Genomic DNA, 18296 nt, shown 5'->3' with positions numbered 1-18296 from the left:
ACCTTCCCGCCGGAGCGGTACCTATTTATCTACTTGCACTTTGACGTGCTTTCGAACTGCTAGGTGGGCAGGAGCAGGAACCGAGCAACGGGAGCTCACCCCGTCGTGGGGATTCGAACCGTCAACTTTCCGATCAGCAAGTCCTAGGCTCTGTGGAAGGGCAGTCACATGGAAAAGGGGGCAAGCTTCTTTTCTCCTGCTCCGGATGGCAGGACTCGAACCGACAGATTCAGAGACGAGAAAGGAGATTCCGACTAAACATAAGGAAGAACTTTCAGATGGTGAGAGCCATCTGACTGTGGAGCAGACTCCCTCGAAAGCTGGTGGACTCTCCATCATTGGATGTTTTTAAACAGCTTGGATAACCATCTGCCAGGGATTCTTTAGCTGTGATTCCTGCATTTCAGGGGGTTGGACTAGATGGCCCCTGGGGGTCCCTGGCATCTCCGCAGTTCTGTGATAATGTTGCCGGGAAACCTGGGTGCCCCAGGATGCTCCCTGGCCAGCAAGGTCTGCCAGCAAGGTCTGAGCCAGACGGCTGGAGGAGAGCCTGAGAAGCGATTTGAAATCCCAGGCAGAGGCCCACAGGAAATTGCCTCTCCAGCCCACAGTTAAAGCTGACCTCTTGGCAGCCGGTCAAACTGCGTTCCCTGCGAATACCATAGAGTCTCTGTTCCAGGCTAGCGGGCAGGCGAGGGAGAGATCCCCTTGGGACCGGCCAGAGAGGAGGAAAGGGGAGGAGAGGAGAAAGAAAACAAGAACATGCGCGATTGCAGGCGCAGCGCGCACCAGACTCAACAGTGTCCTGTTGTGGAGAGCTGCACAACAAGTTCCCTCCTGCCCTGGCTGCCCAGAGGAACCCAGATCCCAGACCTGTCAGGATTCAGATAACTTTCGGATGCTGGGAAGTTGGAGCCTGAGCCGGTTTGCTGCCTCTTCTTAGCATCAGAAGCTGAGCATGGAGATTTCAGGCAGGCCGGCACAGGCAGTTTTGACACCTATGACCCTTGCTGAAATCTCCGCTTGGTTTTTCCTGGGGAGACACCAAGGCAGCGTGGAGGATGCCTCCCCCCAAAAGGCCAGACACCTCTGAAATTGACTGCCTGGGACTGCATCAATCTCCGTCATCCACAGAAAACCTTCAGATTTCTCCTTGGGCGCATGCAAGTGTTCCCTGAAGCATCTTGAAGACCCTGGATTGATGGATGCCTTTGCTCTCCAATGGAGTCCGCCTTGGTTGAAGTGTGGTGCCACTCTGGTGGTTTGGGGGACTTTTGCTAGCCGCTGACAGTGCAAGGATCCTGCTGCAGCCTCTGGGAAGCCCCCACCCCCTTCTCCTGTTTATCTTGTGGGTCCCTTTCCCAAAGGTGCGTCGGTCATATCAAGACAGGAGGAAGGCTGTCAGAGAGCATCCTCTCTGGGTAGCAGAGATGCGACGCATTGAGGCTCTGCGCCGCTCCTTCCCATTTCTGGCCCGCTTCCGCATGTACACGGTAAGAGAACGATGCGCGCAGACCCGTTTGCAACGAGGAAATGCCCTGCCTCCTCTCCCTTTCGCCGTTGGTCTTCCCCTGCTGCTTTCTACGCGAGCGCGCAGCCTGGCTGGCTTACTAGAGCCACCTCTTTAGCTGCTTGCTCTGTAGGCGCCGTTCCGCTACGCTATGGTCTGGGTTACGAAGGTCCATCTCCGGGAAGCTGAAGCAAGGATAGTCCTGCTTTACTTTGGGGTAGGAGGGTGGGTAGGGAACTTGCGGCCTTCCAGCAGGCAGCAGGGCCAGTATTCTGGGATGGCAGGAGCTGGAGTTCAGCAACACCAGGGGCCCCAAAAGGTAGCCACCCCTGGTCTAGAGACATTGCATAAACCCTGCAGCAGTGGCGCACAGCAGAAAGCGTGTCAGAATCTGGACAAAAGGGACCTGGCTTTTAAATCCTTTCTCAATCATAAACTCACAGGAAAAGCTCCTTGCAAGTTTTTTCTCTGTTGACCTCAGTTTCCCATCCATGCAGTGTTGGGGGGAAACCGTGGTCCTAATTCGTGTGACATCAACACAGACGCGGCGGCTCATCGCAGTCCTTCCTTTCCAGGTTCCAGCTTTTTGCTCTTCTGAATTTTGTCGGCAAAAAAGGGGTTCCCTTTTGCTGCATGCCAGCTTCTAAACTTTCTTCTCCGTTGTTTGTGCTGTGAGAAGCAGATTTCAAAACTGTAACCCTAAACAGGCTTCCCCTAAGGGAAAGACACCTCTGTGTGAACGCAAACTAAAGGATTACGTAGTGAGCCTGTACATGGTGCTTTTGAGTGCTCAGAATACTCCACATACATTGGCAGAGATCTTTACTACAACCCTGCAAGGCGAGCCGCTGTCCTTAGTGCCATAATGAGGATTTTGGAGAGGTGTGATTCAAATCCAGAGCATTAGCTCAGCACAAGCTTTTGCATGTCTACTCAGAAGCAACTCCCACTGATTTTAGCTGGGCTTACTTAAAGGAAGGTGTACATAGGATTGCAGCCTCTGGTCCTGTAGACACTTACTTGGGAGTAAGTTCAATTGAAATCACTGGGCTTTACTTCTGAGTAGACATGTCCTGGACTGCCCTCTATCTTAGCCACTGCTACCTCACCTGTCACGGACTTGACCTGTCGGAGAGATGGTGGAACAGCCAGATGGGTGGCAATAATAATAATAATAATAATAATAATAATAATAATAATAATAATAATAATAATATCAGCTTTGCATGCAGAAGGTCTCAGATTCAGTCTCTGGGGGACATCCTGTTCTGAGAACCTTAGAGAGACGCTGCCAGCCAGTGTAGAAAATATTACACTATATGGACCAATGGTTGGGCTCAGGATAAAGCAGTTTCATTACTCCAAAACAGTAGCTGCCACGTTGCAACTTTGTCTAAGCTTTGCAGTTTATGATAATAATTCTACAGGGATAAGGAGTCCAGGGGAAGTTTGCATACTTTGAACAGGGCCAGACAGGGTTACTATTTTATTATTACTACATTTGTATCCCATTTTTATTTCGTTTCACTTTTGATTTGTCTATCACCTTTCCATATTGCTATACACAAGGCGATTTGCAAGCTGGAGAAGCAACAAAGTTCACACACCGTATAACCATCTGACTCAGTACAAAGAATTCATAATAAAAACATAACTTAAGAATGAACAACTCGTATCAGATAAAGTAATATTCAACAATCCATTAGAACAGCACTCAATACAATTAAATACCACGAGATAATAACCGAACAGAAATCCTTTCTTAACCATTACAAGAAGTAATTAGATTCAGGTAGGTAGCCGTGTTGGTCTGACGCAGTCGAAATAAATTAAAATATTAAAATATTGTCCAGTAGCGCCTTAGAGACAAACTGGGGAATAATTACTAAACGATAATCAATAGAAATAACAGCAACACACAATGCATAAAACACCACAGAACAAAACCATGTGAAAGGATCAAATTGCGAAACAAAGAATCATATTATTATTTATATCCCGCCCTCCCCAGCCAAAGCCGGGCTTAGAGCGGCTAACAACAATAAAAGTAACACAGCATCCTAAAATCAATTCATTTTAAAAGATGGGACCCCACAGGTCATCTAGTCCAACCCGCTGCAATGCAGGAACAACTCCAAGGAGTTTAAGGTGGCCTGCATACTTCTCCTCTCCTTTTTATCCTCACAACAATCCTGTGAGGTACATTAGGCTGAGAGGCAGGGACTGTCTCCAGGTGGCCCAGTCAGCTTCCTGGCCGAGTAAGGATTTGAACCCGGGTCTCACGCCCTGTCCCAATTGCACCAGGCTGCCTCTCAAATAGTCTCCAAACTTGAATGCTTCTTGACCAGAAACTGCAACTCTCTCTTTCCCTTCTTGCAAAAGGGACGTCCACTTTCTCCCACTGGACGCAGCCCCAAATATTTTTAGCCCGGCCTGCACCACAGAGAATCTGTATTGTCGTGTGGAAGCTTGAAGTGGCTGCAACCCAAGAATACCAAGGCAGACTCTCCTTCCCCACCCCACTCTGTCTGGGGAAGCAGGGAGGTTCTTGGGAAAGGCAAGCCAGGAAGGCAGGGAGGGGGGCAGAAAAGAATTGGCATGGCTGTGGGAGGCCCATTGGATTGCAAACACACAAGTTTGTTGCTTTTGTGGGTTGCCTTCCTTCATATCCTCCTTTTCGCTAGACTAGAGGCACCTGAGGACGGTCGCTATTTTCAGGTGGGATTCAAAAGTTCAAAGTTCAAAGTTTATTAAATTTGTGAGGTCCATGCCTTTACACAAAATACCATAAAACATTATTAAAAAGATAAACAGTAAAATTATAAAAATAAGCTAAAATTCATGCCATGCTGTCCCAGCAAAGGAAACTACCCAAAAAACCCCACCATACAGGAAAGAAGATACAGCAGCAGGTTAGGAGAGCAATGGGAGGGACCTCACCATTTCATCCAGGAACCATACCCTAGTTTTCATGGCCTTCACCACAAAGACCACTACCACGTGAGAAATCCGTGGATCAGCGTTCACCAGTAAAAACTTTACTTGGTCCTCAGAGTTGACTATTGATTTGGGAATAGTTTGTAACATCGCATCCCTGAAGGCCGAATAGATGGGACAATACAGCATGTAATGTGTGAGATCCTCTTTGGTTCTCATATGACAAGGACATATACGCTGCTCTACTGGGATTTTTGCATATCTGCCTGACAGATAGGCTGTAGGAATGGTTTGAAAACGGGCCATGATGAAAGCTCTCCGAAGGGTGGGATTGGTAATATTCGCCAAGTAATTGGCGCAGGTTTTGACTGTTTTCAGTTGGGGAAACCAGTGGGAGGACCCTGCAGGTGGGATTCAAGAACAGGCTTGCAAATTCAGGTCCTGCTGTCAAAGGGGGGTTGTGGCACTTGAGCTGCCACCCCCCCCCCAATTGTTTTTGCAGTAAGGGAAGTTATGCCACTGGGATAGCTCAGTCGGCAGAGCACGAGACTCTTTCTTTATATGTATATATCAATTTATATTAATTTTCAGCATATCATTTTCAACAGTAGTTAAACATATTTTGACATCTTATACAATTTTTTTGACTTCCATCAATCTCATCTGAAATTTTTCCAATCTAATCTCTAAATACACTTTTCCCACTTCTTCAATTAATTCATAACTAATATCACTGTTCTTTCTCTAATTTGCAATGCTTCATAGATTTCTCCTTACACAGCTTCTTGTAGTCCTGCTGGCGTAATTTGTTGGTTACAGTTGCTCTTCAAATAGTTCGTATATTTCTTCCAATCTTCTGTAAATCTCTGTTCCCGCAGCTTTCGAATCCTTCCTGTCATTTTGTCCAATTCGGCATAGTCCATTAATTTTGTTTGCCATTCTTCTTTCGTCGGCATCTCCTCTTGTTTCCCATTTCTGGGCGACAGAGCATGAGACTCTTAATCTCAGGGTCATGGGTTTGAGTCCCACATTGGGCGAAATATTCTTGCATTCCTGGGGGGTGGACTTCCAATTCTACAATTCGAGGCAGAAATGTGCTGTGTGACAGTGATTGCTTTGATGCAGTCGCACAATCGAATCGGAAAGGATGCTCACAAAGAGATCTGGAGGCAGCCAGAGATATATGCCTTATGGTCTCATCCTCATGGCTGTAAGTCCTTTCGCAGGGGCTTGTAAAACAGCGCTTGTAAAATCTATAGCACAATTGGAGTCCCAGGTAAGCGAGCAGCTGGGTGTCTGCCTCCCCAAAGGTGCCGTGGAAAGAGGTGGAACCGGAACCCAAGGCAGCCCATAGTTTCTTAGGGAAAACGTCTCTGCAGCTGAATTAGGTCTCTTTCTCCTATCCGGCCAAGTGGAGAAGAGGCTGTTTGAGCTCTTGTGCTCGAATCCTTGCAGGTTTCTTGCAGGCATCTTGGTTGGCCTCTGTGAGAACAGGATGAGGGGCCGTTGGCCGGATCCAGCAGGCTCTTATGGATTCTCTCATGTTCTTGTGGTGTGTTTGGAGCTCTTGTCTTTGCCCCAAAGACCCTCCAGTTATGTTTGCTGCAACCGACTTAGGCTGTACGTTGTTATTATTATTATTATTATTATTATTATTATTATTATTATTACAGTGGCACCTCGGGTTAGGAACTTAATTTGTTCCGGAGGTCCGTTCTTAACTTGAAACTGTTCTTAACCTGAAGCACCACTTTAGCTAATGGGGCCTCTCGCTGCTGCTGCGCCGCTGGAGCACGATTTCTGTTCTCATCCTGGGGCAAAGTTCTTAATCTGAGGTACTATTTCTGGGTTGGCAGAGTCTATAACCTGAAGCGTATGTAACCTGAAGCGTATGTAACCCAAGGTACCACTGTATTATTATTAGACAAAGTAATAATCTTAAATAAATAAGTGGGAAAAGTGACCCCATCACTGAGACCATTCCATTGTAACTATCCAAGCTCCCAAAATTTCAACACCTCTTGCGATAGTTTGACCCCTTTCCGTTTTAACAGTACAAATTCTACAAGCACCCTCCCTGTCTCCTCAAAATCCTCCATTTTACCTTTAATGGCACATATTAATGTATCATTAATAGCTGTATCCCACACCTCTTTATACCGTTCTTCCATTTTATATTCTGCTTGCCCCTTCCACTTCCTAGCTACAGTGGTACCTCGGTTTACGAACAGCCCTGTTAACGAACTATTTGGTTTAAGAACTCCACAAAATCAGAAGTTAGCGAACTTTACATCGGTCTAGCAACGGAAGCCAAATGGTGGAAGGGCACCGGCGGCGGGAGGCCTCATTAGGGAAAGCTCGCCTTGGTTTGAGAACGGTTTTGGTTTAAGAACGGACTTCCGGAACGGATCAAGTTCATAAACCGAGGTACCACTGTATTACAATTCATGCAGCTGTCAATAAATTTGTGAGCAAGTCTTTCATAGCCACCCCATCCTAAATTGAGGCCGTACATTTAAACCAGGGAGTTGGCATCACTCCCATTGAGTGCAATGGGATTTACTTCTGAGTCAACCATCTCAGCACAGCGACAGAACATAACCTATGCATCCTCCTTGTGTCAATGGGTCCTTGGTCTCGGGCTGCGAAGGGCTCTCCACTCCAGCAGAGCGAGGGAGCACAGCTGGGATCAGAAAGCCAAACAAATGCCACTGTTGTTGCTTTCCCCTGAAATCGGGGCCAGATGTTTAACTGGGAGGGCAGTTTACCAGCGACTGGACAGCGAGCCAAGAACGGAGGGAGTAGCTTCGTTGCTCCGCTTGCAGATCAAGCCCAGATGGCCTTTTAAAAAGCAGAGCAGAGTGGAGATCCCACAACAGCGAGTCCTGTAAAAAGGAGATGCTACCCAAGAGAAGGAAAATGTATTTGTTGTACTTATAGCATGTTTCTGGAGCAGGCCAGTCCACATTCATTCATCCTGGAGTTTTGGGGGAATCACTGACCCACTTTTAAACCCATTAGAGCAGTCTTCCCCAAACTGGGATCTCCCCAAATGTTTTGGCCCACACCTGTAGTTTCTTATGATTGCTGAGAGGTGTCAGGTGACTCTTGTTGTTGTTGTTGTTGTTGTTGTTGTTTAGTCGGTTAGTCGTGTCCGACTCTTGGTGACCCCCTGGACCAGAGCACACCAGGCACTCCTGTCTTCCACTGCCTTCCATAGTTTGGTCAAACTCATGCTGGTAGCTTCGAGAACACTGTCCAACCATCTCGTCCTCTGTTGTCCCCTTCTCCTTGTGCCCTCCATCTTTCCCAACATCAGGGTCTTTTCCAGGGAGTCTTCTCTTCTCATGAGGTGGCCAAAGTCTTGGAGCCTCAGCTTCAGGATCTGTCCTTCCAGTGAGCACTCAGGGCTGATTTCCTTCAGAATGGAGAGGTTTGATCTTCTTGCAGTCCATGGGACTCTCAAGAGTCTCCTCCAGCACCAGAATTCAAAAGCATCCATTCTTTGGCGATCAGCCTTCTTGATGGTCCAGCTCTCACTTCCATACATCACGACTGGGAAAACCATGGCTTTAACTATACGGACCTTTGTTGGTAAGGTCCACAAACTGGGACCTCCCCAAATGTTTTGGCCCACACCTGTAGTTTCCTATGATCGCTGGATGCTTCTGGGGAAGCCACTCGTGTCAAAGTGGGATAACAGAGCTTTAAATGTAGGGCATGCCTGTGGACTTTTGCCAATAAGGCAGGCAAAAGAATTTGGTCCAGAAGGAGCTCCCTGCCAATGGAAACAGAGAAGGTCAGGGAGGAGGCAAGCCTTGTCGTCACCTTGAAGAGCTAGTTTTCTGTGTGCAGGTGGAGCATTCCAATGCGCCCAGCTCAATCCTGCACCTGTTTGCTTGAACGCAAGTCCTGCTAAATTCAGTGGGGCAGTCAGGGCTCACCCACACTTTGGCAAACCCAGAAACACTTGCGAAAACCCCATCTCACCTGCTGAATTGAAGCTGGGTTGCGCAAAATCTCTCTTTGGATTTTCCGCGCATCTGATAGGATTGCCTTACTATGTTTTTTAGTTTTTGGGAAGCTGCCCAGGACGGCAGCCCAGTCTGATAGGCAGGATATTATTATTATTATTATTATTATTATTATTATTATTATTATTATTATTATTATACAGTGGTACCTCGGGTTACAGACGCTTCAGGTTACAGACGCTTCAGGTTACAGACTGCGCTAACCCAGAAATAGTACCTCGGCTTAAGAACTTTGCTTCAGGATGAGAACAGAAATTGTGCAGCAGCAGCAGGAGGAGGCCCCATTAGCTAAAGTGGTGCTTCAGGTTTAAGTTCAGTTTCAGGTTAAGAACGGACCTCCAGAACGAATTAAGTTCTTAACCCGAGGTACCACTGTATTCAGTTTTATGTTCTGTTTCTTTGGTTGATGTTTGGCTGTGAAGATGATCAGTGCGTAAAAAGGAAAAGGCCGCTGGATTTCTGCAAGGTACAGCCATGGAACGATGAGCTACCTATAAGGAAACAAGGCATAAGCATGGATTGTGCAGATACAGTTAAGTGTTGGTTGTTTTCTGCTGCTCCAGAGAAGCGGACACGGAGCAATGGTTCCAAACTACAAGAAAGAAGATTCCACCTAAACATTAGGAAGAACTTCCTGACAGTAAGAGCTGTTTGACAGTGGAATTTGCTGCCAAGGAGTGTGGTGGAGTCTCCTTCTTTGGAGGTCTTTAAGCAGAGGCTTGACAACCATATGTCAGGAGTGCTCTGATGGTGTTTCCTGCTTGGCAGGGGGTTGGACTCGATGGCCCTTGGGGTCTCTTCCAACTCTATGATTCTATGGAGAGGTGTGTGCACAGATCCCCTCTTCCCTCCAACCTTCCGTGTGCGTTGGGAGGGCAGTCTGCAGAGCGATGTTCAGTGTCCTCACTTGGACATCTGTAAAACACATGATCAGGGGCCTTGATAAAGCAGTTTCAGCATTTGTGTGCTCAGGCAAGCCTCTTAGCTCGCCTCCTTAGTCCCACCTCTCAAATGCACGCCTTTCTCGCGTCCTGCTGTCACCTTCAGCCAAACAGGTTCCGCTGCCTTTTGCAAAACCTCGCAACACCCATTTACCCGAGTCCAGTTTAACTCCAGCTACATGCCGCTTTTCCATGGCAAACTATGTGGGAAATGTCCTGCAGTAAACATTAGCGGGTGCTTACTTAGGAACACAGGTGGCGCTGTGGGTTAAACCACAGAGCCTAGGACTTGCTGATCAGAAGGTTGGCGTTTCGAATCCCCGTGACGGAGTGAGCTCCCGTTGCTCTGTCCCTGCTCCTGCCAACCTAGCAGTTCGAAAGCACGTCCAAGTGCAAGTAGATAAATAGGTACCGCTCCGGCGGGAAGGTAAACCGTGTTTCCATGCGCTGCTCTGGTTTGCTAGAAGTGGCTTTGTCATGCTGACCACGTGACCCGGAAGCTGTACGCCGGCTTCCTCGGCCAACAAAGCGAGATGAGCACCGCAACCCCAGAGTCGGCCACGACTGGACCTAATGGTCAGGGGTCCCTTTACCTTTTTAAACATTAGCTTGCTGTCAAAATGCATCTACACCCATTGATTTGTCTCGCTTGTGCCCTGCCTTTCTCCGTTCAAGGCAGCTCACGACGTACATTAACGCGGATTCATCTGAAAATGAACAACAAACAAATCAAAACAATTAAACTAACCTATTGAAAGCAGTGCCAAAATGACTTAGATTCATTTTTAAAACACACACAAAGAACAGCAACCCAGAAGACCCTCTCACAGCAGCCGCTTAGCCACCAAAGGTCTGTTGGAACAAAAAATGTCTTTGCTGGCTGATTTGTGAGAGCAAAGCAGAGAGGGCAAAATGACTCTTGCCCTAGGTTTTTGAGGCTTCGCTTTTGCAGAGGCTGGGAGTTCCACTGTCTAGGAGCAGCCACCGAGAAGGCCCTGTCTTGTGTCCTCACCAAACGTGTCTGTGAAGGTGGCAGTGTTGCAGGCAAACAAAGCCCATACAGTGGTACCTCAGGTTACATACGCTTCAGGTTACGTACGCTTCAGGTTACAGACTCCGCTAACCCAGAAATAGTGCTTCAGGTTAAGAACTTTGCTTCAGGATGAGAACAGAAATCGTGCTCCGGCGGCGCGGCAGCAGCAGGAGGCCCCATTAGCTAAAGTGGTGCCTCAGGTTAAAAACAGTTTCAGGTTAAGAACGGACCTCCGGAACGAATTAAGTACTTAACCTGAGGTACCACTGTAGTTCCTGGGTCTTGCCAAAAAAACTCAGGAGCCAGGAAGAGATAGAGTCCAATGATTATATTACTTTGCAAAACAATAAGTTCAGCGGGATCACTTGCACAAAGGCTGAACCCCATCCCATTGCCCTGGGGGGGCCTTTACTTGCAGGTTAATTTTTTCTCCAATCATGCATAGAAACCTTTCTCATTACCTCATTCAAGGAAGAAAACTAGCTGTTGTTAACCAAAACTCATTTAGATACATTTTACTTCAAGCATAAATATAAGCATTTGCTTACATAGCTTTAATTCACTGTGTGGCCTTCACATAAATACATTATGTTGCAAAAGCTGTTGCGCTTTGCGTTGTGTGTGCTGTGAACCTGCGTGTGTAGCAACTTGTGTTCTCGCAAGTAAAAGCTTTGCCAGCAGTTTCTGAAAGAGCTGTCATTTTTGAGGCCCTTGGGGTCCGTCTGTCCCCCACAGCAGGAGTGAGAAATGGGGCTTCTCAGAAAATCTCAAAGCCTGGGCAGGCCTCTTTGGGGGAATGCAGGGCTTCCGATACACCGACATTTATTATAAAAGTGTATTATAATATGAGGTAGACTTGTGGGGTTCTGTGGGGAACAATATCGGGTGGGGAAGGGTCTTTCTCGAAGGGCCGCCTTCTCGTCCTAAACTGGCAATAATCCCCTCCTTGAGGATGGGACGGCAACCATTCGCTGCTCAAATTCACCATATTTTTTAAAATGACAATTTATTGAATTTCCAAATATAAGAACAAAAACCATAATTTTGATTGAACATTAACCATCATTTTTTGCTCTGTTACTTCGGTCGCTGTTTGGCTGTGAAGATGCTAAGTGCGGAAAAAGAAAAGGCTTATGGCTTGTTTCCTTATAAATAGCACCTCATTGATAGCCTCAGTCAGGAAATGCCTAGAAACCAATATTTTAGCGAGGCACAAAATTACTGTCATTTGAGCTGGTGAAGAGCTTCATAAGAATTATTTATTTTATTTCTTCAGTTATTCGGCAATACGTATTTAGGAGAACTCTGATGGCTCGGTTGGCAGAGCGTGAGACTCTTCATCTCAGGGTTGTGGGTTCGAGATTCCTGCATTGCAGGGGGTTGGGCTGGATGACCCTCAGGGTCCCTTTCAACTCTATGATTCTATGTCCTTTTTCATTGGCAAATTCTAAACGTGTGTTGTGCGGCAGAGCATATTGTGGTTCCTCAGCAGCCAGGAGCTCTGCGCATGCTCAGAGATGTCATTCTTGTGCAGGCGGTGCGAAAAGAAGCCTCAGATTTATTTATTGTGACAGCATGCAATATTTTTAATTCCAGGACGCTGTGCAGACACCGTCACCAGAAGTGTGGCCATCTAGATCAATTTGAAAGGGGGTGGGGAGGAGATAGACTCTGTAATAAACGAAAATCTGCCCTTATTCCCTTATGGGGGACACAAGAGCCCTTATAGAGTCATTTGTAGGTTCTCCATCAGTCAGAGAAAAGAACAGAGGCCAACCAGAGAATATTGAGAAGCAAAGCAGTTTGTAAGCCTGATCTTTATTGATCTGTTGCAACAGGGTGCTCCCCTCTCACGCAGGAAAGGAGGAGGACCCAAAACAAAGGTGTGCCTGCCCTTATATAGACATTTTAAATTGCCCGCTCTGGAGTCCAAGACCACCCCCAGAAACATCATACCTACATCACAGAAGGGGTGTAGCTCAAGACCACCACCCCCAGATACATCATACCAACATCACAGAAAGGGTGGTCTACAACAGAAATCTGAGTAAACAGAAATGTTTACCTTCTATCTGGCAGGTAACCTGTTAATGCTCACTTGATTGGATACCCTGGGGAGCCTGGCCAGTCTTTTGTAATGACAAATACTTAGTTCCTGAGCCAGGTCACAGGCTCACCCTATTCATACACAGACATACCCTTAAGACAAGATTTGTGAAGGAAAAGACAATGGGGAGGCTTTTCCATTTTCCTTTGACTTTGCAGAGAAAACATTTGGTCAGTTTGGGAGCCAAAATGGCTTCATGGCTGTTTTCCTGTGTTGCTTCAGACATTTGGTTTATATGTTTATGTACATGTTTGCTTGGTACATTGATGAACATTTATTATATATAGAAGACCTTAATTTTTTTAATTTCAATATATACATATGGAAGAGTTGTTGATTTCCAAGCGGAGAAATCTTTCATTTTAAAATGCCTGCAAACACTGAAACTTTTAATGGTGCAGAGGAGAAGTCTGGGCGGGGCAACGGAACCCACAGGATGTGGCGTCACCTCCAGGCACCAGCAAGGCATGGCACCGCTGGGTGCAAAAACAGGCAGGAAGAGAGGGTTAGATTTGAGCCTCCTCTGCCTTCAACTCTTCGCTGTAACTTTCATTTGTGACGCCACCTGCATTTGCTGGAATTGCAGCGTCTCTGGCAGCTTCCAACCAGTTTTCTTCGCCTTGAACCCAGGTACAAGCTGTCTCTGTGTGCGTGCCAGGGTTTGTGGGTACCCCCAGCTGCTTTAGAAAGCCCGGCTGTTGTGGGCACGGGATGAGGCATCCCTCAAACACGACGCGCAAACACTCTTTTCTGAGGAGGTCTTTCACCCTCAAGATACTAGTCCTTCGTGTTTTTGTCTGTTTTCAAGACACAAAGCCCAGCAGGTTTTCTTATAGATTGATTTGTTCAGGGGTCAGTTTGGCAGCAGCAGCGGGCACCGTCAAACCCCATGGGAAGCTTGGAGGTCTGGGAGCAGCAGTATGCAGAAATGGTCTACCTCGCAAGGTTGCTGTGAGGAAGAAATGGGGAGAGGATGAAATGTGCTGCCTTGAGCTCCATGGAGGGAAAGGCAGGATATGAATTTGACAAATAAAGGTCCTCAAAAACGAGGCCTGGCAAATGGGTGGGGGCCGTCCCAGAGGTGACGCGCTGCGAGTGAAAAGGCCTTGCCACCCGCCTCTCCACAGAAGTTGAGAGAGGACCGTAGGGATCAATAGGATTTGTTCTGGGAGGAAGATTCCAGAGGCGCTGAATCATTTGGTGTCCCCTAAGAATTATTTCCCGCTTCTCCCCATTTTTTATTTTCGAAAAAGTTACGAAGAATCATTTTTATATTTATTTATGCTGTTTATTCAAAGCATTTCTCCTCCTACTCTTCCGCCGGAAAGGCTCCAACAGTGGCTTATCTATTTGTACGAGTAGCTGCCGCTACCCTGAGGCTCGCACTCTAAAAAGACACGGCATGAAAGGAAAGAGCGATGGGGAGGGAAGAGGAATACAAGCAAACTTGGCAGCTGATGGTTAATGTTAGCATGTGTTTCTTTGTGTGTGTGTGTGTGTGTGTGTTATGTAAGTGTATTTGTGAGCCAGTGTCTCTAGTGACTAAGAGATCGGGTTATAGATCTGGGATGCAGCCATGACCTTGCTAGGTTGCCTTAGGCTGCAATTTGGATTCAGTGGGACATTTGTGAATATCAGGCGTGTATATCTAGGATAGTGGATGTGGTCCCTACATCTCCTATCAACCGCAGATAGCAAGCCCGTTGGCTGGAGACGGCACCACGTTGGCTAACCCAGGACACTCTGCCTCTCAGTCCATCTTCAGTAATGGGATAAAAGTACTGTTCTACGTTAGAAGGTTGTTGTAATGATTGCATCATGAGAATCTGTGAAGTGCTTTGAAGACTGGGACGCGCCGTGGAATCTGAAGACTTGGACCCGTGGAGCTGTTCTTTTGCAAAAAGTGCTTTCTAAGTGCTCTTGAGGGCCTTCTTAAATATAATAATAATAACAACAACAACAACAACAACAATTTATTTATTTATTTATTTATTTATTTATTAAATAATATTTATTAAAGTTTTGAAAGTTACAGAAAGAAAAAAGAAAAAGAATTAAACATAACAAAACCATACAATACAATACAAAAACAAAAATATTACATATACATAACAAAAGTAAAACAAAAACAATTTTTAAAAAAGAAACACAACCTATACTTTCAATGTTATTAACTTTCTTTTACTTGTTTCAGCGACCTCCTCACACCTCCCTTTTTTTGTATTCCACTTCGATTAATTGTTTCAGCAAATCCTTTCCATCTTCCTCAAATTTCTGTCCTATCATTTAACTTAACAAATTCTGACATTATTTTTTCCCTTTAATCCAATTACAATCTATTATACTTAATTCTTTATAACATTTCTGCTAAAGCCATGTCACTTCATTCCAACATCTTTCTAACATTCAACAATAATTTATTTATATCCCGCCCTTCCCAGCCCAAAGCTGGGCTCAGAGCGGCTAACAACAATAAAAGTAACACAAATATAGTATTTCTGGGTGAAATTGTACCAGCCTGCTTAAAAAAAAAGGGGGGGGGGAGGAATGCAAGATCTGGAAGTGTGCTGGTGGGCTGGGGGTGTTTGGAGATCACAGCACCTTTAATTCCCCGAAAGGCTGTGTGATATGGAAATCGGAGCAAGGTTTTCTCCGCTGCTCCAGAGGGTGGTACCTGAACCAACATATTCAGATTGCAAGAATGGAGGTTCTGACTCAACATTCGGAAGGGGTTCTGACACTAAGCCATTCAGTTGTGGAAAGGCCTACTGTGAAAGGTGATCGACTCGTTTACGGAAAGCTGGATGGCCACCTGCCAGGGATTTTTCAGCCGTGATTCCTACATTGCAGGGGGTTGGACTAGATGTCCCTTGGGGGACCCTTCCATCTCTACAGTACTGTTCCTGAACGTCACAGCCTTTGCTTCCTTTGTGGCTCCTTCCTCTCCTCCACCTCCACAATCGTACCTGAGCCTCGTCTTCCCTGCCTGCCATTTTTGGCCACCATAGCTTCTCCAGATGGTCTGCGGAGAGAGGGACCCCCAAAACCACGGCTTCGTCTCCATCAGCCCCGTTTCCCACCAAGCGCGGCTCACGGGTCTCTTCTTCCTCCCACCTTGTGATGCGAAATCCAGACTCCTTTTGGCCGGGATTCCTTCCGGCCCCCGACTCCGCTGGCAGACTCCCGGGGACCGTGCCGCAAATGTGGAATCATTCAGAGCGAGAACAGAAGGCCTTTCTGTGAGCCACACGTTCCTCTGGGAAGCTGGCCAGGAGACCTATTACTGTCCATTAAGCAGGGCTGGGGGGCTAATGGGGTTTCGGCTGCCCCCTGCGAAAGGCCAGGCCCAGGTCTCTGTCCGACCCGTTTGTGACAGCAGTGGGAGATAGTTGGACGAGGAACCTTGACTGTAAGCTGGCTTGCTCCAAGCCTCCTGCAAGGGGCTTCTGGTCTTATCCTCCCCCCAGCTCTCTCCCATCCCTGGACAAAGCCACGCTCTGTTTAAATGATTAACTTCCGCACAAAAAAACAGGGGTGTTTAAACTTCCAGATCGCCTTCGGATCCCTGCGGTGGATGCACCAAGCAGCGCAGGAAGATGCCTTGCGTTGTGGCCACCAGACTCGGTTCCCAAACTTTCTGGGGCCACCCACCCCCCCTTGCTTGGTCCCTTAAACACCCCCAGTGCCCCCTCCCTCACCTATGAAAAAGCATTGCTCAGATTTGTGGGTTTGCACAGCCCACGAAGGAAGATCATATTATTTAATAGGTTATTGTATTTAGGTGTTCTGTTGGAAGCCGCCCAGAGTGGCTGGGGAAACCCAGCCGGATGGGCGGGGTATAAATAATAATAAATTATTATTATTATTATTATTATTATTATTATTATTATTACTACTACTACTACTACTACTACTACTACTACTACTACTGTCAGAGCTGCCCGAGGTCCCAGCTCACAAAGGACCAACGCCAGTTCGTTGTTATATACAAAAGTCTTTATTGAAGTTCAGTTTCGATTTCAAAGCCGCGGCGCGCAGCTCTACGTCTTAAACTCTAGACCACTGAAGCTCCGTCTGAATCTCCTCCCCCCAGACACCAGTTTAAGACTCTAGCCTTGCTCCACCTCTTCCTTTGCTCTTTCCTCCTCTGGGTCCGCCTGTCCGCTGGGGTCTTGCCCTTTCTAGACTCTTCTGACGCTGAGTCCCCTGAGTCTTCCCCCCGCCTCCGCCGGGCTTTAGGACCTGGTTCCCAATCCGGGTTTTCTGCTGTCCCGCGCGCCTGTACATTTGAACTTGGCGCGCACGCCCAGCCGGCAACCTTTCTCCTGACCGTTACACTGCTCCTGTCACTGCTTCCCTCTTCAGGGGGGCTAGCTGGACCTGACTTCCCCTCCGTTCCCTCACTCTCCGATAGAGGCGTGGTCAGCCCTGACTCATCTTCTCTCCCTGCTGGAGGAGACACTGGCCCTGATACATGGGACTCTTCCCCCCCACTACGCTCTGGTGGGGGAGCTGGTCCTGATCCCCCGCTGCTGCTTTGGGAGTCCCCGCTGGCCCCTTGCTTCTGGTGCATCCCCCCTGGGACCCCCCTTGCCCTGGCCATCGGCGCCCCCTTCTGGGAATCTTCTGAATCGCTGGAGAAGCTCATGGAATCTCTCGGGCCACTGTCATACTCCCCTACGCTGCCCTCAGATTCTTCCCCTTTGCTCTCCACTTCCTCTCTCCCCCGTGTCTCTGCTCCTGAGCCCCTGACAACTACTACTACTACTACTACACAATAAGGTTCAGTTACAGTAGCAGCTGATGGCCCATTTATCCCAAATCCAGTCAAAACTATTTATAGTTCAATTAATTTGATGGTAGCGGTGAGCTGGAGGCAGCTTTTCAAAGTCTTATGGTCATTTACACCTCCGGAGCCCCCCTGCCACCTCCTTGCTGCTTGGGGCCCCCCACCCCAGATAATCCCCATTGTGTACTTCCATTAAAGTTCTCTCCTTTTGTGAGATCTGTTGACTTCGCCGTAGCAGTTATTGATAAGGCTGTAATTCCCGGATTTGAAGTGTTTAGCAACAGGTTGCTTTGCTTTTGAGGTCAAAATGGCGGATCTATGATTCTATGGTTTCTAAAAGGTTTGCGTACGTCCCTTATAGTTTTAACCTAAGTACTGAATATGACATCTCTCCTTTTTGCCCTTGATGGTAAAGATAGATGGTTCACACATACCCGCCTGCCCCAAATCCATAATTCTGGCTCTCCAAATTTCCTGGGCCTCTGCCTGCTCCCCAGCCGAGGAGAAGTTGGGGGGACTGTTTCCTAAAACCAGGACCCCCACCCTCGCCTGCCTGACTTTGCTTCCTTCCGTTTCCCTGCAGAAGCTGAGCTGTGGCATGCAAGCAGATGAAGGAACGGACTGGCTGCTGGAACTGTTAACCGAGGTCCAGCTGCAGCAGTACTTCCTGCGCATCCGCGACGACCTCAATGTCACGCGCCTCTCGCACTTCGAATATGTCAAGAACGAGGATCTGGAGAAGATTGGCATGGGGAGGCCTGGTAAGCGAGTCCCTGCCACGTAACGCCGACTCAACCGGCAGCAGCATCACGGGATCGGAAGCAAAAGGGAAGGAGGACGCTTAGGAGCAAATCTGGGTGTCCTTTTTATTGTGCGTTGATGACAATTTGTGCTCACGGATGCTTTAGCTGAGACTCCTGCATAGCAGGGGGTAGGGCTGGATGA

At 47.4% G+C, this 18296-nt stretch overlaps 1 protein-coding gene across 8 annotated transcripts in view; it reads left to right on the top strand.

The window, feature by feature from the left end:
• TNK2 (tyrosine kinase non receptor 2) overlaps positions 1–18296 on the top strand; it is a 111238-nt gene that overhangs the window by 45440 nt on the left and 47502 nt on the right. For 6 of the 8 annotated variants that reach the window (XM_081862187.1, XM_081862186.1, XM_081862188.1 and 3 more), the window contains one exon: positions 17935–18112. In XM_081862187.1, coding sequence (XP_081718313.1) covers positions 17935–18112 — 178 coding nt within the window. Of the gene's footprint in view, positions 1–769; positions 1494–17934; positions 18113–18296 lie in introns of those variants that run through there. The other 2 variants (XM_081862185.1, XM_081862189.1) reach the window with 2 other exon arrangements.

Source organism: Podarcis erhardii (genome assembly GCF_964252035.2).
Source record: "Podarcis erhardii genome assembly, chromosome: 5".
NCBI lineage: Eukaryota > Metazoa > Chordata > Lepidosauria > Squamata > Lacertidae > Podarcis > Podarcis erhardii.
The sequence above is the reverse complement of the archived record's forward strand: the minus strand, read 5'-3'. Positions and strand labels throughout refer to the sequence as shown.